This window comes from Oncorhynchus kisutch, linkage group LG20 (genome assembly GCF_002021735.2).
Source record: "Oncorhynchus kisutch isolate 150728-3 linkage group LG20, Okis_V2, whole genome shotgun sequence".
Lineage (NCBI taxonomy): Eukaryota > Metazoa > Chordata > Actinopteri > Salmoniformes > Salmonidae > Oncorhynchus > Oncorhynchus kisutch.
The window spans coordinates 26,969,172-26,996,446 of record NC_034193.2 but is presented as its reverse complement, the minus strand read 5'-3'; the positions used below and the strand labels follow the sequence as shown (position 1 = coordinate 26,996,446).

Below are 27,275 nucleotides of genomic sequence, written 5' to 3'. Positions count from 1 at the left end.
GCATGCAATGAGAGCACCAGCTGTTTCGGATGACTGTGTGATCACGTTCTCCGTAGCCGATGTGAGTAAGACCTTTAAACAGGTCAACATAAACAATGCGGCGGGGCCAGACGGATTACCAGGACCTGTACTCAGAGCATGCGCGGAGCAGCTGGCAAGTGTCACTGACATACCAACCTCTCCCTGACCGAGTCTGGAATACCTACATGTTTAAAGCAGACCACCATAGTCCCTGTGCCCAAGAACACCAAGATAACCTGCCTAAATGACTACCGACCCATAGCACTCATGTCTGTAGCCATGAAGTGCTTTGAAAGGCTGGCCATGGCTCACATCAACACGATCATCCCGGAAACTCTAGACCCACTCCAATTTGCATATCGCCCAGACAAATCCACAGATGATGCAATCTCAACACTGCCCTTCTCTCAACACTGCCCTTTCAAATACTTATGTCATGCAATAAAATGCAAATGAATTACTTAAAAATCATACAATGTGATTTTCTGGATTTTTGTTTTAGATTCCGTCTCTCACAGTTGAAGTGTACCTATGATAAAAATTACAGACCTCTATATGCTTTGTAAGTAGGAAAACCTGCAAAAATCGGCAGTGTATCAAATACTTGTTCTCCCCACTGTATATATATTTAATAAACATTTAAAAACAATACATTATAGCATAGACCTGCTAAGTTATTCACATCTAGCATAACAAACCATTAGAAACAGAATGAACAAAATGTATTACACATTTATTTTAGAAAATGCAAAAATTGTTCATGACTTGGTGAATGTGTGGTAGAGAGTAGCTGTCTGTTTTCCTCCCCCTCCGTCCATGGTGCTCGTTCAACATAGCATTAGTAGGGTCCTGTGAACATCAACAGTCATGAACTTGTTATTATGAACAACACCATCTTTCCTAATTGATAACGTTGACATATTGGCAAAATCTCTACATACAAGCATTTCGCTACACCCGCAATAAAATCTTCTAAATATGTGTATGTGACCAATACAATTTGATTTGATAATATGAAATCTGATGAGCAACAGCATCACCCCCATAACATCCATAAAGTCAAAATATTTTTTTAAATTCAAGCATGATGCCAATATATGTAGAAGTTATTATTGACAAAAGTGAATATTAACTTTATGGTTCCATGTACAATAGATTGAGGAGGAGTGTTCATTAAAGAAAGTGGTGGTGGATTGCATGTGTATGGTACTCATGGATAATGATGGATGTTAGTCATCCTTGGGAATAATTTCAATTCAGATGTAGTCCACTCCAGATCAGCTAAACATTCACATTGGCAAAAAAAAAGGATATACAACCCCAACACAAAAACCACTGTTCTTGTTACAAATGCATGACTATTGTCTCACATTAATCAAGACAGCCCTGAACAACTCACAAAGTGCTTTACAGATACCCAGCCTAAAATGTCAAAGACCAAGCAATGCAGAGGCAGAAGCACAGTGACTACCTGGCTGAGCTAGGACTGACAGTGAGGACTCTAGCAGTGGTCCAGGATAAGGTAGCACGCCCGGTGATATCAGGCCAGAAGACCATAGCTGCAGTCGGAACGCCAACCCGAGCAGGGGCTCAGGTCCTCTGGGAAGGGAGACACAGAGAGAAAGGGGGTGGGGGGATTAGTGGGAGCATGCCTAAAATGACTCATTACATCAAAACAGTTGCTTTGTGAGAAGGTGTTAAAGTTCATTTAGCCATTGTTATGTAAATGCGGGCTGAAAAGTTCCAGTGACCTGGCTTTGGCCCCAAGTGAGAGCAGGTCTTGCTGGAGCCATGGGAGCATGCCTAAGATCACACACTTCACCAGGGCCCATATTCACAAAGCATCCAATGTTGTTTTTCGACTGTAGCACCATTTTTACACTAGTGTATACACCCTTATGTTATACTAGGGATACTGTGTTTCCATAGCTAGGACTGAAAGCGAGGACTTGTGAGGAGCAGAATCAACAACCTCTGCATAATCAAAACAGTTGCATTGTGAGGTGTTAGAATTCAGTTAGCCATAGTTATGTAAATGCTAGCTGAAAAGTACCAGTGGCCTGGCTTTGGCCCCAACTGAGAGCAGGTCTGCTGGAGCCATGGCCCAGTGAGACACAGGTTCTGGCCCGCGTAGATGGAAACCCGAAAAGTCTGAGCCTTTTGGGTAAAGCACTGGGGTAAATCCAATATGGAAATACGCCACAAGAGTAGGAGAGCTGACCTAGGGTCAGGTCCCACTAGTCAATATAATTTGATTAATGATGATCTTAAAGGAAAAACTGATCCTAGATCAGCACTCCTACTCTAAGACGCTTTGTCCAGATAAGACAAGTTGACCCTAACCCCACAGAACATAAGCTATTGCAAAATAATTACTGGGGGGTGAGAAAGGGGGTTTGGGAAACACTGTGGGCCTGTTTACTGTCATCCCCTGGACAGGGCCAAGCAGGAGGCAGTGGTTGTGTGGCTAGCAGAGGCAGAGGTGTGCTTAGCAGATCTGAAAGAGAGGCACAACAATATTTTCATGAGAATTCAGTCCACTTGACAATTCAACAGAATTCAGTATTCTTCATGCTGATGATTTGTACATCTTGAGACAGATAGCAACACGGTACAAATATATTAAAACATCATATGAAATGTAACAAAGATACAGATGATGTGCATGTGGTGGTTTCAAGTAATAATGTTCCTACAGATAGCTATGTCTAGCCATGCTTTTCCTGAAAATGTCTATCTGATAGTATAGCTAGCTAGTTGATGTTGTTCTAGGTAGCTCACCCGAAGCAGGCTTTTCTCCTCCTCGCTGTGTCTGCAGATGCATGACTAGATGTATCAGATATACATTTTCAGGAAAAGCAGCTCATATAGCAAGCCAATAAAATGTATATCATTGCATTGGTTCAACGTTGACATTTAGCAAGCTTATCGAGATAAAAGGGGGAGATCTCTCAGATTCTATCTCAATAACAGTTGGCTCTCATCTCGTCTAGGCACGGCATCAGCCAGATGAAGCAACTGAACATCTAATCTTCTTCCCCATCCCCTCTTGTCTTAATTTTACAGGGAGCTAGCCTGTTCTCCTCAAAACAGCATCAGCTTTGGAGCGGTTATGCTATGTGGAAACACTTGTTTTAATTGTTCCCTTAATTTCCCTCACCAACACCTTCATGTAGCTTTCAAATTCTGTGAATATCATTCAGTCATTTTAAATAATTTGATCTATGTTTAACAGTGTGGAAAGTGTCCTCCCATACTGGATCCCTGGACCTCTGTTTGAAAGCACGTTCCTGAATGATGACAGCTCATCTGATTGGTTGGAAGAAAAAGCCCTGCCCACAAGAGCTCTTTGTTTTTCTCTGCTGCAGTTTGCTTGCAGAGCAGCTCTTAATTAAAAGTAGAGACAAAACTCTTGAGTGTGCAGATTAGCAAATGTAGTTTTGATTCACAGATTGAGTTGCATGCTTGCAAATCTTATAGCATTTATTCACCTATCAAGTTACATGCTTGCAAGTGCTGTTGTATTTATTCTCAAAATAAGTTACATGTTTGCAAATATCTTTTGCAAATACAAAACTGATTAGGGCTATACAGGTGCAACTCTTATTTTACATGCGCAAATCGTCCTTTACATGCCTGTCTCTAATTTACTTCCATAAGCAAAGGCTTCACTATATCCTATCAGGTCGAGAGTTACACTTCCAACCACGTATCACTAGGGGGAACTAAATAGTTATGGATCAAAGGCAGGGTCCTTGGGAATAAACATGACTGTATCAAAGTAAAGCTGTTTTGTTGTATGTCCGAATTAGTTACGTGCAAATGTCACACACGGAACCCTCTAGGCCTAGGTAAATAATATTATATTGATAGCACAGTGAGAAAATGAACCATAAGTCCTTTGCGCTATACTTGTAACTTTCTCTGATAATACCTGATTGGGTTGGACAATGAGGCAAATTCACCCCCCCCCCCCTTCCCTCCCCCTACAGCGACAAACACACTATCGGCTACATCTGTCAGCAAGTGCCGCAGTTCTTCAGTCTATCATCTGACTGAACGCGTGCCCAAGCAGACAGCAGCAGCTTGTGGCGCGAGCCCGAAGAATATGCGACGCATGGAGTGGTGTCCGGCGCGGGAGGAGGACAGTCGGCTTGGATCCGTTTTGGTTTTTCAAGGACGCATCATTTGCATGTTTCAGTGAGCTTCTGTCATAGTGTCACATCACAACAACGATGTGAAGCCCGGGACTACATAAAAGTTGGCCAACGAGGACTGAGGTGTCAATAAATGCTGGAATGCGTATTTATTCGACTGATCTATGGACTGTGATGTATCTTTTTTGTTATCACTATTAATTCACCTACGTGCAGGATCATCTCATGACGAGCAAGTGAATATTATTGCATCTCTTGGATAGTGGTGCCAAGCCTGCGTAAAGCCTATTTGGTTCAGCGCAAATCGCTCATTATGTCTGCGATACGCAGGAAATTTGGCGAGGACTACGAGGTAGTGAACACCAAACGGGACATGACTGTCTCTGCACCCGTGAAGAGAAAGCGCCAGCGGTTTGTGGAGAAGAACGGCCGCTGTAACGTCCAGCATGGTAACCTTGGCGGGGAGACAAGTCGATATATCTCCGATCTTTTCACCACGCTAGTCGACCTGAAATGGCGGTGGAACCTACTCATATTTATATTAACCTACACGGTAGCCTGGCTGGTTATGGCATCTATGTGGTGGATAATAGCCTACATCCGTGGTGACATCAAACCACAAGGCCACGACTCGTCATACACCCCGTGCGTCGCGAACGTCTACAACTTTCCGTCCGCTTTCTTGTTCTTCATTGAAACAGAGGCTACTATCGGCTATGGTTACCGCTACATCACAGAAAAGTGTCCGGAAGGCATTATTCTTTTTCTCTTCCAGTCTCTCCTGGGTTCTATAGTGGACGCATTTCTTATCGGCTGCATGTTTATCAAGATGTCCCAGCCAAAGAAGCGCGCGGAGACTCTCATGTTTAGCCAGGATGCGGTTATCTCGCAACGGGACGGGAAGTTGTGTCTCATGTTCCGAGTGGGGAACCTGCGGAACAGCCATATGGTATCGGCCCAGATCAGGTGCAAACTTATCAAGGTAAATGTTTTAAAATGTTCCAATCGTCTCCGCCATTTTTCTCTCATCCATTTGGGATGTTATGCCAATACTATTGTAAAGTGACTGCTGTGCGTCATAATGTGTGTTGCACAACTCAAAACGTATAGCAGATTTTAGGTCAGTTAATAAGGTCCTATTTAGTCAATTCAAGGGATGAATTGTGTTTTGGCCATTGTTTTCTATGAGGGCTTTTCAGTCATTTAAATTACTTTATCCTCCAGTATCGACTAAATTCCCTGTGGGCCACTAAATTATATGTCCTGGCAGGTTACAATTACTGCCTTAGGCTGCAATGTGTGTTTTGGAATCAAAGTGGAATTAGTTCGAAATTGAACTAATAAAATCGATATAACTCTCCCTCTCTCTCTGTGTGTGTAGTGGTCTGAGTGTGTGATTGTGAACTGCAGTAGCAGTGAGTGGGGAAAATCACTGGGGAAGCCAAGCCAGAAAAAAAAACATATTACAACCTATTCGTTGTGATAATGGCGTTGTTTGCTCTAAAACCTGATAGTTCATATGCCTTGCGACCGTGATATATAGGCCTAAGGCAGATACAATAGAATAAATTGAACCACACCTTGGTCTCATCACAAAACCGGAGAGCAACCTTTGTCCGGCGAAGTCTACAAAGCAGGGGCGAAAATCAGATATCAACTTTGGAGGGGAGAATTATATTACATTTTCTCAAGAGAAATTCCTCAGGGGGACACCAAAAGTAGTGATGTAACACAGCCTACGTTGTAATATGTTAAATGTATGTTGAGGAACCATAATTACTACTACTGGATAATTGATAGGCAGTTAACTGGAAGGGTTGTCCCAACTTGTTCAAATGATTAAATCGTTATAGTACTACTAATACTAATAGTTATAGCAGTGTTCCTTATCAGTCCAGTATGTACGCAGGTATTTGTATTTACAACCAGCTATACCAAGAAAGTCCAGTAGGTGGCAACGGTACTGTACACTGTATGGGTGCAGTTTTCGTAAATACAATGGACATAGTGCGATCTCATCTAAAATAATCTCCATTGAGAACCATCACAAAGTTGGTCTCAGTATTGATTTGACTTTTTCTGATACATTTATATAGTCATTAAATATATGCCACTGGCCTGAGTGTATGACAATAGCTTTACAAGAACAAAAAGCTCAAAATAAGTACAGTTTTAAAAGCGAAAGAACTACTTCAATGAATAACCCAAATAAATCAACCAAAATATCCTTCAAAAATACTTCTTTATTGTTCAGTCAGTGTCTCAAGTCTTCAAACAACAGCTATGGACAAGTATGTCACACAAAGTGTGCAATTTTAAATAAAATAACATAAAATAAATAATTAGTAAGTGTACTGTCATGTACTAAAAACTGAAAACTACTAAACAAAATATAAAATATAATACTATACACCAGGGGTTCTCAAACAGGGGTTTGTCGACTCCTAGGGGTCCCTATAGTGTAATTGCAAGGGGTCCGTGAAATAAAAAAGTGTAATGACCGTATTCAATACCACAAAGATTCCAGTAACTTTACATATAATATAGAGGGGGTGGAGGTCTCTGAGGACCACTCAAAACCTTGCCTGCCTTGCCTCAAAATATGCAGGGGTTCCAGTACCCCAAAAAGGATGAGAACCACTGCTATACATACTTCTGAACAAAAGAACCGTACATATGTTTGCGGGTTTCAATGGATCCAACAAATTCCTGGCAGATATTTTCCCTCAAGACTGTCCAGCCTGTCTTTATGTACATTACAGACAACTACGCCGTTCAGTCTCTCTTGGCCCATGCTAAACCGAAGCCAAGTCTTTAACCTGCGAAGTGCACTGAAACTCCTCTCATCCTCACACGAAGACACTGGCACCACAAACAAAATTATGATCAGCACCTCAACTTGGTCAAACAACCTCCACTGGACGCCTCCTGAGGACCTCTGCTGCCTCTCCACTGCTGCTACAGTGGTATTTGTTGTGAAAGAGAGGCAACTTCACTGAAAGAGAATCTATGTTCAGCTCAGGGTACTGATCTAGAGACTCATCCAACTCCCCCATGAGAAGCGCTCTTTCCAACTTTTGCAGGATGTTTAGACTGTCCTGTTCAAAACGTTCGCCAAATTGAACCTCCACACCATCCAACACGTCAAAAAAGTGGATCCACTGCTTTGCCAGCAAATCATCTTGAGTGTGTCTCAATGGATTCCATGGAGTCAATCAATGTTGTTACTTTCTCATACAGTGCAAGGTAGCTTTCGTCGTTTGTCTTGCCCCTAAGAGATGACCGCACACACTCGACTGTAGCCTGCATACCAGAGACAGTCTGAGTTTTCTTCTGCAGTGAAATGTTTAGGCACTCAAGCTCTCCAAGACCAGCAGAGGCAAGTGTGAGGCCCCACATAGTCTTGCCTTTACTGAAGTGCTCAAATAAGCCACTGGCAGTTGAAGCTGTCTTGGATGCAGTTTTTGCCATCTCCTCTAGGCTGCTTAGTACCCGCTCATACTGCCCTAGCGCAGATCTAATAGCAGTATTCCGCACAGTCCACCTTGTTGGACATAGGGGTTTCAGGGTGGTCAGATGTGTATCTTTGGACGTAGAAATTGATTCAAACATCCTCTTAAACTTTCCTGACTGGCCATAGAGGACACCGAACTGATGGACCCAAGAAAAGGAATCCTGGATTAGTGGGGAGGGTGAGCAGCCAGCCTGTGTAATCAGATTTACACAGTGTGCACCACAATGCACATAGAGGGCTAATGGCTGCTGCCTCCTCACAATTTCCTGTGCACCTGTGTATTTTCCTGCCATGTTTGAGGCACCATCGTAACTCTGCTCACCTAAGCCAAACATGGGCAAATTGAGCCTCAACAACACATCAGTTGCCACTTTCGCAATGCCCTTGTCTGTTGTCTCCGCCCTTTAAACTCCTTGTGAAGGATAAGGTCATGGTCAACATAACGCAGGCAGACACTCTCCTGTTCAGCACCAGAGACATCTTGAGTACCATCATCAATTACTGAAAATTGTACAATCGGAAGAGACCTAATCTCAGCTGCAATGCCTCGAATGACTGTATTGGCCATGATGTTCAGAATTTCCTTCTGCGCTTTGGGGCCTGTGTACATTGTGGTACACTCTGTTAACTACTTCAGTACAATGGGATCATCCTCTTCTGCCCTATGTTTCAAAAGCTGGTATAAATTTCCACTGTCATCCGTGTGGCCTCTAAAAGGCTTGTCCTTGTCTACAGTGTCTACAGTGAAAACACAACACTCCTCTTATTGATGGATTATAATGTAGCCAGAGGAAATCGTGAAACCAATTTCTCTTGAAACGTCAACACTTGGCAAGAGTTTGCGGTTCTATAAATTGTGGGTGTGGCTGATATGGTTTTGTGCCATCACCGAGGTAACTGGAGAATGCTTTGCCACTGTCCCCGATACTGGTCCTGCTGGAAACAAGGTTGACACCTGGTCCTGCCTTGGCGGTGACACTGTCCTCTGAAGTCTCTGTCCCTTGGCTCTTTCCCTTTCACCACCCTCACTGACTCACAGTCTGTCCCCTAGAAAATAAATAAGGTGTTTGCCGTACTCCTAACTACCGGTACCCAAAACTACACAATCACAACAGCATTACCATTGCCAGTCACCAGTTTAAGTTGAGAGTGGGGGTATCCATGGCATTTTCCAATTATTTTCCAAGTCTAAAAAAAGAGAGAACCGTTCAAAATGTTGCCAAACAAAGACTCCCTGTCTCTGCCAGTCTGTCTCCAGCTCTGCTGTCTGTGTGCCATCTGTTGCCTGCTCTGCCTAATGACATCATTATGAAACATTCCCATTAGCATTTGACTTCTTTCTTATGAACATTTTATCAACTAGTCTTTGAGATTTTAGGCTACTAGGGTTCCAACTTTGCGTTTCGGTGTACTGAATAATGCTCCGATGTCCGTCTTTTTTTATTATTTCAGCCATTTTTCTACCTGGCTGGCCACACACACACACACACACACACACACAGTGTGCAGGTTATTTACAGTAGGAGATGGGCTTCTATCATCTATTATCTTCTATCATTCTATAATGGGCTTCGATCTATAAGGTAGCGAGCTAGTCAGCTAGCAAATGTGAAACGGATTGCAGTGACAGGGGTTGACAGCTGTATGAGATCACCATTTACACAACGTATGCTGCAACCTTTTGTAATTTTAATATAGTTCATGTTTTTGTCTTCTATTGGCTGGCTTCCCACAATAGCTGAATTTGCAGAGCTAGCGAGCAGCAGTCTTGTTTCTGTGGTGTTTGCTATAATCTTTGCTATCGTCAGTTTTCTTCAAGAGCGGCACACAGGTGCTTCAAAGTTCCCTGGCGACAATTTAGTCGAGTGTAGTTCTGTTCAGTTTGGAGTTCTGTTTATCGCTAACCTTATCACAGGGACTTCGAAGCACTACAGCTGCATGCTGATCTTGGAATAAACTGACGATTGCAAAGATTCCATCTTTGACGACACCACATAAATGAAATAGGAACTAGCTAGCTTGCTAATGTTTGCTTTAGTTTGCTTGCTAGCTCTGCAAATTCAGCTATTGTATTGTGTGAACCCTGCCAACGTAAAACAAAATCGCTATGGTGCGATTGACTGGATTAACCTCACATTAGTTGCGTGCATTGAGTGCCTTTCAGACGGTAGACACGAACCCTCTGTCACCTTGCCAGCTAAGCAACACTACATTGCATTGCTAACTTCTCTCATTGACTCAAATTCAAATAGCTGCAAACACTGGTTGATGTTACTGTAGATAGCTAGCTAGCAAACATCAGCTAACCGCTAGCTAACATAAAGAGTGGCTTGTAATTTAATACAGTGGAAAGGAAGACAGGTGATGGTTATAGATGTGTTTTCTTGTATTAAGTGGTAAAAGTAAAGAACTGTCTAACATATCCTTTGTTTGAACTACTTACTGGAGGTCAGCCACCAACGACAGACTCTGTCAGATTCCCTCACATGCACAGTACCTGCATCATGTGCCACTGCAGAGGGCTGGGGGGTGGGAGGCAGTGGATCAAACCACTGCGAGGCAAAGTGTGGGGGGTCGCAATCTTTTGAAACTTAAAAACGCGCTATTAAGTGTCTATAATCAGCACAAGCGCTTTCATTGCATATTATTAATATTATTGAAATTACATAGTTATGTTTACAGTGATATATTGGGGGGGATAAATAATATTTTTCCCTGGATGGGGGGGTCGTGTCCCCCCTGGGATTTACGCCTATGCTACAAAGTATATTGCAAGTAACAAACAGTTACATGACCTACAGCATGGTCAAGCGAGTGAATGTTTCCGACATTTTCGGACCACTAAACAACTATTGATTTAGACCCATGGGAGAGTTACCGCAAGTTGCTAAGAAAACAGGTGCTGCCTCCACTATTCCAGCACCATTTCAACTTCAACATTTCAACATCATCAAATCACCTATGCTTAGTCTAATACAGTGACAACAAAAACGATTTAGTTCAATTAACCTAAACTAAATATGATGTGGCTGTCCATGGTTCTGATTTCTGTGTGTGTGTGTGCGCGCGTTCGTGCAAGTAGAAAAAACATGTTGACACTCACCCTACCTGTAGAGAAACTCCAATGCCATCCTCTTCTCTTTCATGTTGACGAAACTGTCTATCACTCTGTCATACAGTGCACACTTTCATTTTTTGTTGTCCTAGGCTACATGGCTAAAATGCTTGCTCGCTAGCCTAACTTCCTTTCATGGGCAATGTTAGGTAGTTAAGTTAGCCTTCTACATCTAGCTACATATTGAACTTCCCCTCTCTCAGGCCAGGGGCACAATGTATGCATTTGTTGGATCAGAATCGCCATTATAATCATTAGCCAGTATGGAGAAATAAGTTGAACCAGAAGTCCAAATCCCTATCTCCGTCCGTTGTTAATTTAGAAAAGGGACAATTTGAGATTTGAACACAACGAGACGCACAAGTTTCTATCAATGACGTATCAAATCAAGTTTTATTAGTCACATGCGCCGAATACAACCTTACAGTGAAATGTTTACTTACGAGCCCCTAACGAACAATGCAATTTTAAAAAATACAGACAAGAATAAGAAATAAAAGTAACAAGTAATTAAAGAGCAGCAGTAAAATAACAATAGCGAGACTATATACAGGGGGGTACCGGTACAGAGTCAATGTGGTTAGTTGAGGTAATATGTACATGAAGGTAGAGTTATTAAAGTGACTATGTGTAGATGACAACAGAGAGTAGCAGTGGAGTAAAAGAGGGGGGGCAATGCAAATAGTCTGGGTAGCCATTTGATTAGATGTTCAGGAGTCTTATGGCTTAGGGGTAGAAGCTGTTTAGAAGCCTCTTGGATTTAGACTTGGCGCTCCGGTACCGCTTGCCGTGTGGTAGCAGAGAGAACAGTCTATGACTAGGGTGGCTGGAGTCTTCAACCATTTTTAGGGCCTTCCTCTGACACCGCCTGGATAGAGGTCCCGGATGGCAGGAAGCTTGGCCCCAGTGATGTACTGGGCCGTTCGCACTACCCTCTGTAGTGCCTTGCGGTCGGAGGCCGAGCAGTTGCCATACCAGGCAGTGATGCAACTAGTCAGGATGCTCTCGATAGTGCAGCTGTAGAACCTTTTGAGGATCTGAGGACCCAAGCCAAATCTTTTTAGTCTCCTGAGGGGGAATAGATTTTGTCGTGCCCCATTCACAACTGTCTTGGCATTGGTGTGCTTGGACCATGTTAGTTTGTTTGTGATGTGGACCCCAAGGAACTTGAAGCTCCTAACCTCCTCCAATACAGCCCCATCAATGAGAATGGGGGCGTGACCTCTCCTCTTTTTCCTGTAGTCCACAATCATCTCCTTTGTCTTGATCACATTGAGGGAAAGGTTGTTGTCCTGGCACCACACAGCTAGGTCTCTGACCTCCACCCTATAGGCTGTCTCATCGTTGTCGGTGATCAGGCCTAACACTGTTGTGTCATCGGCAAACTTAATGATGGTGTTGGAGTTGTGCCTGGCCGTGGAGTCATGAGTGAACAGGGTGTACAGGAGGGGACTGAGCATGCACCCCTGAGGGGCCCCTGTGTTGAGGATCAGCATGGCGGATGTGTTGTTACCTACCCTTACCACTTGGGGACGGTCCATTAGGCAGTCCAGGATCCAGTTGCAGTGGAATAGTTTAGTCCCAGGGTCCTTAGCTTATTGATGAGATTTGAGGGCACTATGGTGTTGAATGCTGAGCTGTAGTCAATGAATAGCAATTCTTACGTAGGTGTTCCTTTTGTCCAGGTAGGAAAGGGAAGTGTGGAGTGCAATAGAGATTGCATCATCTATGGATCTGTTGGGGCGGTATGCAAATTGGAGTGGGTCTAGGGTTTCTGGGATATTGGTGTTGATGTGAGCCATGACCAGCCTTTCAAAGCACTTCATGGCTACAGACGTGAGTGCAACGGGTTGGTAGTCATGTAGGCAGGTTACCTTGGGCACAGGAGCTATGGTTGTCTAAAATAGGTTGTTATTACAGACTCGGGACAGGGAGAGGTTTGAAAATGTCAGTGAAGACACTTGCCAGTTGGTCAACGCATGCTCGCAGTACACGTCCTGGTAATCTGTCTGGCCCTGCGGCCTTGTGATTGTTGACCTGTTTATAGGTCTTACTCACATCAGTTCGGAGAGCGTGATCACACAGTCTTCTAGAACAGCTGGTGCTCTCATGTATGTTTCAGTGTTATTTGCCTCGAAGCGAGCACAGATGTAGTTTAGCTTGTCTGGTAGACTCATGTCACTGGGCAGCTCTCGGGTGTGCTTCCATTTGTAGTCTGTAATGGTTTGCAGGCCCTGCCACATCCAACGAGCGTCAGAGCCTGTGTAGTACGATTCAATCTTAGTCCTGTATTGACGCTTTGCATGTTTGATGGTTATCTTATAGCTTTCTTATAAGCTTCCAGGTTAGAGTCCCTCGCCTTGAAAGCGGCAGCATAGCGGGATTTCTTATAAGCTTCCAGGTTAGAGTCCCTCTCCTTGAAAGCGGCAGCTCTAGCCTTTAGCTCAGTGCGGATTTTGCCTGTAATCCATGGCTTCTGGTTGGGGTATGTACGTACGGTCACTGTGGGGACGACGTCATCGGTGCACTTATTGATGAAGCCAATGACTGATGTGGTGTACTCCTCAATGCCATCGGAGGAAGCCCGGAACCTATTCCAGTCTGTGCTAGCAAAACAGTCCTGTAGCATAGCATCTGCTTCATCTGACCACTTTTTTATTGATCGAGTCACTGGTGCTTCCTGCTTTCTTTTTTGCTTGTAAGCAGGAATCAGGAGGATATAATTGTGGTCAGATTTGCCAAATGGAGTGTGACGGAGAGCTTTGTATGCTTCTCTGTGTGTGGAGTAAAGGTGGTCCTTCTGGTTGCACATTTAACATGCTGATTACATTTTATAAAACGTTTTAAAGTCCCCGGCTGCTAGGAGTGCCGCCTCTGGGTGAGCGTTTTCTTGTTTGCCTATGATAGAATATAGCTCATTGAGTGCGGTCTTAGTGCCAGCCTCAGTCTGTGGTGGTATGTAAAACAGAACTGCTGTTCTATCCTGCCGGTATAACCAGCCAGTTGTATTGTTGATAGTGTCATCGTTCAGCCACGACTCCGTGAAGCATAAGATATTACAGTTTTGAATGTCCGATTGGTAGTTTAATCTTCCTCATAGGTCATCTATTTTATTTTCCAAAGATTGCACGTTTGCTAGCAAAATGGAAGGAAGTGGGGGTTTATTCGATCACCTACAAATCTTTAGAAGACAGCCCGCCCGCTGGCCCCTTTTTCTACGCCTTCTCTTCACACAAATCACAGGGATCTGGGCCTGTTCCCAGGAGAGAAGTATATCATTCATGTCGGGCTTGTCAGATTCGTTAAAGGAAAAAAAGGATTCTGTCAGTCCGTGGTGAGTACTTGCAGTCCTGAGAGACGTAGCGGCAACATTACGTAGAAAATAAGTTACAAAATAAGTTAAAAACAAGGCAAAGAAACGAACAAAAACACAATTGGTTGGAGACACATAAAACATCAGCCTTCTTCTCCGGCGCCATCTTAAATCATATGCTCGTATGCTTTCCATGCGATGTGATTGGAATGAAGCCAAATGTAAACTGGCTTCCCTTGACACTTTTTTTTGTGCGCCAGAACCATTCACAGTTGAGCTCACTCAGTTTAGCTCAAGGCTAATTGGCTATTATTATTGTTTTTTTATTATCAAGGGAGTCTAAATGCTTGCAGGCTTTCCTGGCGTTCAATACTACGATCGGCAACAATGTCATACTCTTTTGCACCAGACAGCATCAGATAGATGGCCAACACATACAGAGACAGAGGGGCACTGTTTCACTCGCTCTGAGATACATTCAGCCGCTTGCGAATTTAGTGAAAATGATGAAACACAGAGAGACGAAAGATACATTATTTTATGGGGCTTTTTCACACACACGTAATTTTGAATTCCTTAAAGTGAGTGTGGAAGAGGTGAAAAAATTATCGTTGTTTATCAACAATGACAAGCCACCGGGGTCTAACAACTTGAATGGACTCCTATTTGCCATATCTTCAATTTAAGCCTATTAGAAATGTTGTGCCTTCAGGCGGGAGGTAAAGCAAAAGTCATTCCGCTACCTAAGAATAGTACAGCCCTCTTTACTGGCTCAAAAAGACGGCCAACTCTTTGTAAACTTTTGGGAAAAATTGTGTTTGACCAGATACAATGCTATTTTACAGTAAACAAATGGACAACAGACTTTGAGCATGCTTGTAGGGAAGGACATTTAACAAGCACAGCACTTACACAAATGACTGATGATTGGCAGAGAGAAATTGATGATAAAAAAATGGTGGGGGCTGTTTTGTTAGACTTCAGTGCAGCTTTTGACATATATATATTTTAGTTATCTAATTTGTATGAATCTTTTATAAATGTTAGAATTTTTCTTCCAGTATGATACAGTATTACACACTATATTGAGTAGATTGCTGACAAAAAAAATTGCAATTCAATCCATTTGAATCCCACTTTGTAACACAATAAAATGTGAAGAAATCAAATCAAATCAAATCAAATTTATTTATATAGCCCTTCGTACATCAGCTGATATCTCAAAGTGCTGTACAGAAACCCAGCCTAAAACCCCAAACAGCAAGCAATGCAGGTGGAGAAGCACGGTGGCTAGGAAAAACTCCCTAGAAAGGCCAATACCTAGGAAGAAACCTAGAGAGGAACCAGGCTATGTGGGGTGGCCAGTCCTCTTCTGGCTGTGCCGGGTGGAGATTATAACAGAACATGGTCAAGATGTTCAATGTTCATAAATGACCAGCATGGTCGAATAATAATAAGGCAGAACAGTTGAAACTAGAGCAGCAGCACAGTCAGGTGGAAGTTGAAACTGGAGCAGCAGCATGGCCAGGTAGACTGGGGACAGCAAGGAGTCATCATGTCAGGTAGTCCTGGGGCATGGTCCTAGGGCTCAGGTCAGTTGAAACTGGAACAGCAGCATGGCCAGGTGGACTGGGGACAGCAAGGAGTCATCATGTCAGGTAGTCCTGGGGCATGGTCCTAGGGCTCAGGTCCTCCGAGAGAGAGAAAGAAAGAGAGAAGGAGAGAATTAGAGAATGCACACTTAGATTCACACAGGACACCGAATAGGACAGGAGAAGTACTCCAGATATAACAAACTGACCCCAGCCCCCCGACACATAAACTACTGCAGCATAAATACTGGAGCCACTGTATACCTTTTTTTTACCACTACATCTTTGACTATGATACTATTCCCAAGCAAGGGCTACCATCACTCTCCTTATACAATATAGAACTAATATTCCCCTTTTGACCTTAAACATTAATCACTACCAACATTGTCCAGTCCAGTAACAAGACAGAATCTGTGAGAGAATCTGTGTTGAGTGCACAAGTTCCAAACACTTCATCAAGGCTGAGTTGCCACAGCAGTTGTTGCAGGTATTGTGTCCTCTCCAATAACATACTATAGGATTAACTTTAATGTGCCCAAGGGGAAAATTGTCTTCAACAGATAGTACTGCAGTATACAAAATAGACACTGTACACATTCAACATAATACATACATAGCAAGTTAACCTTACACATTGTACACTTCTCATACAGCTACATACATAATACATTGCCCATTCCGTTATTTTGTCAGTGGTGTACAAACACAGTTCAGCTAAACTTATTGCTGTTTATGTATTTGATGGAAATGGGAATGAACTAGTGCCTATACCTGTCTGGCTTACACGTAGGGACCATATAGTACCTGCCTGAGGGGAGGGGCTAAATATTGGAGTGAAGTACATGAAGTACATGTGAGGGAACACCTGTTTGAAACCAGTCATTAGTCATGACACGTACAGTGGGGCAAAAAAGTATTTAGTCAGCCACCAATTGTGCAATTTCTCCCACTTAAAAAGATGAGAGGTACACTTCAACTATGACGGACAAAATGAGGGAAAAAATCCAGAAAATCACATAGTAGGATTTTTAATGAATTTATTTGAAAATTATGGTGGAAAATAAGTATTTGGTCACCTACAAACAAGCAAGATTTCTGGCTCTCACAGACCTGCAACTTCTTCTTTAAGAGGCTCCTCTGTCCTCCATTCGTTACCTGTGTTAATGGCACCTGTTTGAACTTGTTATCAGTATAAAAGACACCTGTCCACAACCTCAAACAGTCACACTCCAAACTCCACTATGGCCAAGACCAAAGAGCTGTCAAAGGACACCAGAAACAAAATTGTAGACCTGCACCAGGCTGGGAAGACTGAATCTGCAATAGGTAAGCAGCTTGGTTTGAAGAAATCAACTGTGGGAGCAATTATTAGGAAATGGAAGACATACAAGACCCCTGATAATCTCCCTCGATCTGGGGCTCCACGCAAGATCTCACCCCGTGGGGTCAAAATGATCACAAGAAAGGTGAGCAAAAATCCCAGAACCACACGGGGTGACCTAGTGAATGACCTGCAGAGAGCTGGGACCAAAGTAACAAAGCCTACCATCAGTAACACACTACGCCGCCAGGGACTCAAATCCTGCAGTGCCAGACGTGTCCCCCTGCTTAAGCCAGTACATGTCCAGGCCCGTCTGAAGTTTGCTAGAGAGCATTTGGATGATCCCGAAGAAGATTGGGAGAATGTCATATGGTCAGATGAAACCAAAATATAACTTTTTGGAAAAACTCAACTCGTCGTGTTTGGAGGACAAAGAATGCTGAGTTGCATCCAAAGAACACCATACCTACTGTGAAGCATGGGGGTGGAAACATCATGCTTTGGGGCTGTTTTTCTGCAAAGGGACCAGGACGACTGATCCGTGTAAAGGAAAGAATGAATGGGGCCATGTATTGTGAGATTTTGAGTGAAAACCTCCTTCCATCAGCAAGGGCATTGAAGATGAAACGTGGCTGGGTCTTTCAGCATGACAATGATCCCAAACACACCGCCCGGGCAACGAAGGAGTGGCTTCGTAAGAAGCATTTCAAGGTCCTGGAGTGGCCTAGCCAGTCTCCAGATCTCAACCCCACAGAAAATCTTTGGAGGGAGTTGAAAGTCCGTGTTGCCCAGCAACAGCCCCAAAACATCACTGCTCTAGAGGAGATCTGCATGGAGGAATGGGCCAAAATACCAGCAACAGTGTGTGAAAACCTTGTGAAGACTTACAGAAAACGTTTGACCTCTGTCATTGCCAACAAAGGGTATATAACAAAGTATTGAGATAAACTTTTGTTATTGACCAAATACTTATTTTCCACCATAATTTGCAAATAAATTCATAAAAAATCCTACAATGTGATTTTCTGGAATTTTTTTCACATTTTGTCTGTCATAGTTGAAGTGTACCTATGATGAAAATTACAGGCCTCTCTCATCTTTTTAAGTGGGAGAACTTGCACAATTGGTGGCTGACTAAATACTTTTTTGCCCCACTGTATATATATATATATATATATATATATAATTCTTCCACTTTGACATTACAGAGTATTTTAAATTAAGTCCATTTTAATCCCATGTTGTAACACAATAAATGGGAAGAAATCCAAAAGGTATGAATACTTTTGCAAGGCACTGTAAACCCTCAGCATTGTGGGTAAATAGGTGGATAAACACTAATGCAAAAACACTATGTTTATAGTTCCTATTCACATGTGCCCCGATTCCAACCTGAGTTAAGTGCTTGTAAAAGGAATGGAATTCCCTTTTTATGCACTTTTCTCTCTATGCGTATTCTAACCTTGATCTTAAGCATGAGAATAGCGTGCTATTCACCTGCTGTTCATTTTGGGCCTGATTCCAATTGAGGAAATTTCGACTTTCCTACACACTTTTCAGTTGTTGGTATTCAGACTTACCTTATGAAGGTGCGTAAACAGGCTTTGCAGGTGTGGCTACCTTGCGTGCTCTGAATAAATTTCATTCAACTGCTGAAAACCCTCCCACTTGCTGGCCAACAGATTTTCTGATGGAGTTTTCATTCAATGCGTTTTTCAGTACATTTATCTTAAGGCCTCCCTTTAAATATGGTGTACCTTTTAATTAGGAGTTTTTTCGACAGACTCAATCGAATACATCAAGAGATCAGGTTTAGAATATAGATATCAATGAAAAAAAGCCATCTATGCATATTTGTCTCCATTTCAGCACCAACTGGTAGATAAAAAAATACTCTGCTCTTGTAGATTGTTTGGGATAGGAAAGTATGTACTGAATGATTTTTTTTTTTTTACCATGAATCCTATTGACGCAGCCATATAATATATGGCAACATGGCAACCATAAAGTGTGAGAAAATCACGAAGACTGTGTGGATCGTAAGTCATAAGAGGACTTGGATATTTTCGCTCTTACACACACACACGCACATCACCATGTACTTTCACCTCTCTTGTATTTGACATGCATGATTTGCCCGGCACTTTTAGGCTATGAAACAAATTGGATAGCCTGACAGGAAAGATACAATTATATAATTGGTGCATAAAGTCTCAGACACCCCAGTACATATTGAAATGGATTACTAGTCATTGACTTTTAATGAATGGTCCTGGAGCTTTAATTACATTTTGAATCAATCCCAAATCTTTGAAGTATCTTCATATACTTTCGGATAGAATGAATCCTATGATTCTGTGGTGCAGAGGCGAGTGACTAACTCTCTCTAGCACAAAAACATTACATTTGGTTAGTACAGTATATAGTAGCACTTATGAGACAGCTTGATCCCTGTCATACAAACAAGGAGTAGTACTACAGTACACGAACCTCTCATGATGGAAATGTCTCTTTGAATCATTTAAAAAATCATCATGAAAAAAAATCTATCCTCCCTTCCCTGAAGCTTCCTGATTTTGTAGGATTGATGAAAGCAGTAGGCTGGAACCTTTGCTTTCTCTTGTCCTGTCACATACAGATCAGTGATTACTGAATGTATTCAAACAGTATTCAAGAAGAGTGTGAGACAATGAAAGATAAGAGAAAGAAAGATTGACAGTTGGGAAAAACTTGTGTATGTTTCTTTTTTTGCAGTACTGGGCGACTTGAGAAGCCATGGTCAGTCGATCAATAATATACAGTGTATTCTGAAAGTATTCAGACCCCTTGAATTGTTCTACATTTTGTTACGTTACAGCCTTATTCTAAAATGTATTAAATATAATTTTTTCCTCATCAATCTACACACAATAACCCACAAGGACAATGTAAAAACAGGTTTATAGAAATGTTTGCTAATTTGTTGAACATAAAAAACAGAAATACCTTATTTACATAGATATTCAGACCCTTTGCTATGAGACTCAAAATTTAGCTAATGGTTGATCCTGTTTCCATTGATCATCCTTGAGATGTTTCTACAACTTGATTGGAGTCCACTTGGGGTAAATTCAATTGATTGGACAATTGATTCAATTGATTGGAAAGGCACACACCTGTCTATACCTGTCTATATAAGGTCCCACAGTTGACAGTGCATTTCAGAGAAAAAAACAAGCCATGAGGTCGAAGGAATAGTCCGTAGAGCTCCGAGACAGGATTGTGTCGAGGCACAGATCTGGGAAGGGTACCAAAAAATGTCTGGTCCCCAAGAACACAGGGGCCTCCATCATTCTAAAATTGAAGAAGTTTGAAACCATCAAGACTATTCCTTGAGCTGTCTGCCCTCCCAAACTGAGCAATTGGGGAAGAAAATAAATAAAGGTTCAATAAAAAAATATATATTTAAAAAGGGCCTTGGGAGGTGAACCAAAAACCCAATGGCCATTCTGAATGAGCTCCAGAGTTCCTCTGTGGAAATGGGAGAAACTTCCAGAAGGACAACCATCTCTGTAGCACTCCACTAATCAGGCCTTTATGGTAGAGGGGCCAGATGGAAGCCACTCCTCAGTAAAAGGCACATGACAGCCTGCTTGGAGTTTGTTAAAAGGCACCTAAAGGACTCTCAGACCATGAAAAACAAGATTCTCTGGTCTGATGAAACCAAGATTGAACTCTTTGGCCTGAATGCCAAGCATTACATCTGGAGGAAACCTGGCACCATCCCTATCAGCATGGTGGTGGCAGCATCATGCTGTGGGGATGTTTTTCAGAGGCAGGGACCGGGAGACTAGTCAGGATCGAGGAAAAGATGAACGGAGCCAAATACAGAGAGATCCTTGATGAAAACCTGCTCCAGAGCCCTCAGGACCTCAGACTGGGGTGAAGGTTCACCTTCCAACAGGACAACAACCCTAAGCACACAGCCAATGCAGGAGGGGCTTCGGGACAATCTCTGAATGTCCTTGAGTGACCCAGCCAGAGCCCGGACCTGAACCCGATCGAACATATCTGGCGAGATCTGAAAATAGCTGTGCTATTTTCTGCAGGACCTGCAGAGAAGAATGGGAGAAACTCCCTAAATACAGGCTGTAATCGCTGCCAAAGGTGCTTCAACAAAGTACTGAGTAAAGGGTCGGAATACCTATGTTAATGTGATAAATGTTTCAATAAATTTGCTAAATTTTGTACATATCAGAATCACCTGCTTACTGTTTTTATGCTTTCAAGTTGACTCAAACTCAGTTGGATTAAACCTTAGGATATGCTAACTTTTTTTTAGATTTGTCTGAAGCATGGACTCTGTTTCAAGTTCTTGTCCAAGGCCACATTCATTTCCACCATGGCACTCAAGACAATATATTTTGAGTGGAGATCACATACAATGTCAGCTTGCCTGTAAGATGCTTATACTCAATATCACAATATTATATGAATATCATAATATCTCAATAGGCACATCATCTACAGGGTGTAACGTGTGCACTGAGAGTCGGGAAGCAAGTTCAGGGAATTAATTTTTTAATAAATAAATGAAACAGTAAACACGTAACACAAACAACGCACCGACATGAAAACAGAGTCAATTACACCTGTGGAAAGAACCAAGGGGAGTGACAGATATAGGGAAGATAATCAAGGAGGTGATGGAGTCCAGGTGAGTGTCATGAGGCGCTGGTATGCGAAATAATCAGGAGGCCGGAGAGGGAGTAAACGTGACAGGGGGGCTCAAATATACAGTGTTGAGGTGGTCACAGATCACTACATATCATCTCTGTGAGGTGCATTCAAACCCTGTTAAGACCATAAATGCACCATAAATGGTCACATTACAGAGAAGATATAGCAATCATTTTGTTCACTGTGGGTGAACTGATCAACTGACAGCCATTAAAGAATGCCCCTCTGGTGTAGGGGAATGAAAAGCCATGGGAAGCATGACTGGGAATGTCGAAATAACTAAATATTGAATTGGATTCCCTGCTATGATAATGGCACAGGTATAATAGGGATCTGAGGGCCACAGCTGTCTGGTTTTCCCTAATCTTTTTAGTAGTTACATCCGGGAATCCTTGGAGGGAGATGTGTTGTGTGTGTTGGTTTTATAGCTGTGGTTCCCAACCAGGGGTACCGGGACCTCTGGGGGTACTTGATAAGACTCGTGAGACCGTAGGCCTACTGGTACAATGCACATCAGAGGGTACTTCTAGGGTACTCCTGGCGGAGCAAAATTCAGTTGGCGGTAGAGTAACCGAAAAAGGTTGGGAACCACTGCTTGATGGATTTACTTTGAAGAGGGAAGACTTATGAAGAGTGTGGCTTTGCACACGTCCCCTTTCTGTCTTTCTCTTTTGTCTCTCACTTTTTGCCCACTCTCAATTAGGGCTGTGGTGGTCATGAGATTTCATCAGCCGAGCAAATAACTGTCATGGTAATTGACCGTTAATTAACATAAACACATTTAGCATCTCCTGTCTTCTACACATACCCCACAAGCCACTGGTGGAGTTGCATTGGAAGGCATGAGCTCTGCTTAGTTTTTTTGCGCAGGCTGTACACACTTCATCAGTCACTCATTCACAATCTGACAAGCACGTGATAGTGTCACACCCTGATCTGTTTCACCTGCCTTTGTGATTGTCTCCACCCCACCCTCCAGGTGTCAACCATCTTCACCATTATCCCTTGTGTATTTATACAGTCTCTCATTCACAATTTGACAAGCATTTGATAATGCCTAGAATTTCCTGGCTGCATCCCCTTTGTGTGCCCCCTTTGTAATGCCCCCGAAAAAAATCCACCCCATCTGCGGACAGTGGCCGTGGTGCCCCTGGGCTGAATATAATAACTATATTCCCTTCTCCCAGCTGCAAGCTCCAAAGCACCTCTCACTCAAATGGCTCTCCGTCACATGATCAGGTCTTTCTCACAGGCTACAAGGGAAGACAGACACATCTGTGACACAACTGCGCACGCCCTTATCCAATTCCGAAGAACTGGAAGAACTGTCCACGTTTACTTTTCGCCAGCCAACAACATGATTAGGCCTAACAAACAGCAAAATCACTAGCCTATGTCAACCTACTGTCCCCCATAGTGCAAAAGTTGACCTATTCTATTCTGTGTTAGAAATAAATATTCCGAACATAGTCTGGGACAGTTGTGGAATGGGATGAATCCCAAAGTAAAACAAAAATTTGAAGCAATGAAAATGACACAACAGATCAGAAAGTTTAGCTTAAAATGTTGATAAACTATTAGGCTATTTCTTCACATTATAAGCGCATATTTACATTTTTTTCTATATTTAATTTTTTTACTTGCTACACTGGAAGTGTAACTTTTCACTCTCACAAAGCCGGCATGCTTGGCGTGGTGTCGTTGAAGAGAGTAGGAGCTGCAAACATTAGCAGGCCAGTTATTGACATGACATTTGCCTAGTACTTATTTGTACTTATAAAGGGTTTATGTGTTTAAAGTGGGTACGACCCTTGCATGTTGTTCAGGTTAAGTGCTCACCCCAGGACCATAACAGGAACATTGCCTGTAAACATGTAACTTGCACACTGCCTCCTCCAGTTGCTGTAGGCCATTTTAATGATGCACCATAGGTGCCTGGCACTAAAATGTGAAGATACTAGGGGGAAAAAACAGCTTCTCCAAGCCAAGGCGATGAGGGAACCGTGGGTACAGACTCCTTCCTGTGAAATGTCGCACCCTTCTGTCCCCAACAACGCTGTGAATAAGAATCGCAGTCTGTTTCGCCATCTGTGGTCCTCCCGGCAGTCTCGTCAAAGAGGCCAGGCTCTCGGTGCTAGAGCACGCTACCGGAGAGTTTGGGAGAACGATAGGAACCCAGCGCTATAAGCCGAAAGTAAATGTGTTAGTTGTAAGCAGCACAATGGGTCGTGTAAAGTTATTTTAGGAAATCAATTGTCTTCATTTCCACAGTGATAATTTTTCGAGTTTCCGAAATAGTTATCTTCCTTCATGCAGTTTACAGAGCTGATTTTAAGTCCTTAGTAATTGCTACACTGAAGAGGAAATGGAGTAGGGGATCCGTCTTTATCTGATTCAGTCTTGCACTTTGAAAATTTGGTTTATAAGACAAAATGAACCACTTTCCCCTACCCCCTCTTCTAGACCCTTCTTTATACGATAGCTACTCATAGATCTGAAAGCATCTGTAAGGCATATACAGTAGTATGGATTAAAAACGGTAACCGGGATCCCAGGGTTGTCATTGTGACTCTTCAGACAATTACACATTTGATAGGTCTATGCACAATTCACTATGCGTCACTGTCACAGATATGAAGTCTGTCAACAGTTCAGAGGCATGAGGGAAAATGCTATAGTATCTTCTCCTGAAAATGATTGAATCCCTGTACAGTAGTACTGAGTTTCCACCATATCACAGTATTGCAGTATGCAGTTTCTTACACAACATCCCTCCTCTTACAGGCATACCATGTGCCACACACTTTTGTTTCCCCAGTCTCGTCAGACTCCGGAGGGGGAGTTTCTACCCCTGGACCAGTGTGAGCTAGATGTAGGATTTGGGACGGGGGCCGACCAGCTCTTCCTGGTGTCCCCTCTGACTATCTGCCACGAGATCAATCCCAAGAGTCCCTTCTTTGACCTGTCCCAGCGTTCGCTCATGAACGAGGAGTTTGAGATCGTGGTCATCCTGGAGGGCATTGTGGAAACCACTGGTAAAAGCACTCTTTCTTTCATTCAATCTGTTCTTTAAAGGGGCATTCTGGGATTGGTACATCTATTTCTGGACTTGGCTATATAAGGATATATAGCCATTGATGGAAGAATATACAGTAAATGGCTCATGGGTTTAGTTCAACTGCCTTACCCCATCTGAACCCAAAATATCAGCTTGTTTTCTCCATTGTTTGTAAACAAACACTTTATAGCTTCAAACCTCTATTTAAAATCTATGCTCAAAACACAGTTAAAACAATCATTTTGATCTAATGACTGGATGGTCAGTCCTTGTATTCATACTGTATCTCTAGCTATGATTTTGAGAGTGGTTTCATTGTTTTTCAAATTGTCTCTTTAATTCATCTGTATAATGTATATTTTGTAGTCTTGTATGTATTTTGTTTTAAAAACAATAAATCAATATTTCTCCATTCCTTTGAGGCGAAATACGAGGACTACCATTCCCAGTATAATCAAATCAAATATTTAAGAGAATATCACATTTATCTTTAAATATTAGATGATATTCGATTAATAATTATTTGATAAATAATTTTTTATCGCTGTCGTCGTTCTCCGACACTTCTCCTTCTCCCTCTCGCTCTATTTCTCTCTTCGTCTTTCCCTCCCCTTGTCTCCGTGTACTTCTTTTTTCCTTGTCTTCTATGTACCTCTCATTCTCTTTAACCTCTGTTTTTCTCCTTATCTTCCCATCTGTTCTCTGTTTTCCCCATCTACTCGTTCTCCCTCCCTCCCTCCTCTTCCCTTTGTCCCAGGTATGACGTGTCAGGCACGGACCTCCTACACAGAGGACGAGGTGTTGTGGGGCCACCGCTTCCTGCCCGTCATGTCCCTGGAGGAGGGCTTCTTCCGGGTTGACTACTCCCAGTTCCACAACACCTTCGAGGTCAACACTCCCCGTTACAGCATCAAGGAGCACGAGGAGAAGATCTCCCTGACTTCCCCCAACCCTCCACCAGGCGTCCCCACCTCCCCTCCCCTGGGGAATGTGGGCCAGAGCCGGGGCCGCAGGGAGAGGATGCTGTCAGTGGACTTTGCCGACCATGGAGAGGCTACCCAGGAACAAGCGATGGGGAGGCTGCCCAGCAAGTTACAGCATATGAGCTCTTACAAGGAGGACCTCCGAACGAGGGTGAAGACTGGAGGAGCCCAGCCTGGGGACAAGGCCTCTAGCAGGGGTGACCAGGGGAGTCTGCCCCTGGGGGTCCAGAATCTGGTCTCCAGCTCCATCCCTGGGGGCTTAGGCCAGGGGAAGGTGGAGGAGAAGCTCCAGCTTAAGGCACTAGATGGGGGTCCAGGTATTGGAGACAGTCTGACTCATTCATTTGGGGAGCAGGAGAAGTGGAGACTTCCCCCTGCCCTGAGCCCCATCCCGGCTCCAAATCCGACCCCTGTCCAAATCCCTTTGCCTGTGGGTGGGGGGTGGCCGGAGGATAACCTGCCTGACAAACTGCGCCGAATGAACGCTGACCGCTGATATTGACCGTGGACCATTGACCGTGAAATGACTATTAATCACCGAAAACAAACAGATTCCCAAAAACTCTAAATAGATATAGAAAGCAATGCTTAATGGGTAACGCGGTTTTCAACAGGAAATTAGACTACTGTGATGACTTTTACCCGTTTATGGCTATTTTAACTGGTTGAATAAATGTTGATTCAAAGTAATTTGACAACATATTGTGACGTGGAATCTTTGTGGAAAATACAGTGGATTTGAAAAAGTTATCAACGGGAAATTTCTACCACAGGATTATGTTATCATGCTAACCACATTTCCACATAGACAAACCTTGTATAAAATACTTTGAATTTGTACCTTTAAAACAATGTCAGATCTTTAACGTTATATCCACTATCAGAAAAAAAACTATATGTTAGGTAGCACTTCCTGCTGGAGAATTGATCAATCTACAGCTACCTTTTGGTCTCCCATCTAGAGTTTTAGCTATGCGCAGCTCTACCTAGCTAAGATATTTGTCACTGACTATTACCAATGTGCTATGTGATTGAGAATGATTGTTGAGAGATCTCCACTTGAAAACTAAATAAATTCACTGTTGCTATCAAAGTCAATCCAAAGGGTAGGTTTAACAGGACAAATTAAATGAGACCATAATATATCACTCATATATCATCAATTATGGTATTTATTTAGGCTATATAGCATTTGCAACAGCTATTGTTTCAATTCAACCAAGAATTCAACTAAAATTAGACATTGCAATAGCCCTAGGTTTTCAAGCTCTGGTTGATTTAAAATGTAATGCTATTTAGTAACGTTGAATTGAGTTTGGTTGTCAAAGCATCCAAATATCCACATTTGAAGGAGATGTAACTTTTAAAGAATAGGACTGAATCATATCAAACTTCAAATGAACTTTAAATCAAGTTTGATTTGGTTTAGTCCTATTTAGGGCTGTGGTGGTCATGAAATGTTGTCAGCTAGTGACTGTC

General features: G+C 42.7%; 1 protein-coding gene and 1 long non-coding RNA gene across 3 annotated transcripts; one reads left to right on the top strand and one right to left on the bottom strand.

The window, feature by feature from the left end:
• Positions 1-733: 733 nt before the first annotated feature.
• On the bottom strand, positions 734-10,242 carry LOC109865203 (uncharacterized). Of its 2 annotated transcripts, none has more exons than XR_002251539.2 (4): positions 10,136-10,242; positions 1,773-2,518; positions 1,493-1,620; positions 734-870 (listed from the first exon to the last, which is right to left on the bottom strand). It is a non-coding gene; the product is annotated as an uncharacterized LOC109865203 (long non-coding RNA). The 2 variants fall into 2 exon arrangements; XR_004204545.1 differs by having other exon boundaries at positions 2,398-2,518.
• Positions 4,046-27,275, top strand: kcnj19b (potassium inwardly rectifying channel subfamily J member 19b). The gene is made up of 3 exons (XM_020453281.2): positions 4,046-5,160; positions 24,574-24,790; positions 25,571-27,275. The coding sequence occupies exons 1-3, from the start codon at positions 4,492-4,494 to the stop codon at positions 26,290-26,292; spliced, it is 1,608 nt and encodes a 535-aa protein (XP_020308870.1). The 5' UTR covers positions 4,046-4,491; the 3' UTR covers positions 26,293-27,275.

Bases quoted from the DNA above. Each gene is read 5' to 3' on its own strand.
- kcnj19b (XM_020453281.2), top strand. From the start codon at position 4,492: ATGTCTGCGATACGCAGGAAATTTGGCGAGGACTACGAGGTAGTGAAC. The intron at 5,161-24,573 runs GTAAATGTTTTA...TTGTTTCCCCAG, and splicing joins TCAGGTGCAAACTTATCAAG to TCTCGTCAGACTCCGGAGGG. The intron at 24,791-25,570 runs GTAAAAGCACTC...CCTTTGTCCCAG, and splicing joins GGGCATTGTGGAAACCACTG to GTATGACGTGTCAGGCACGG.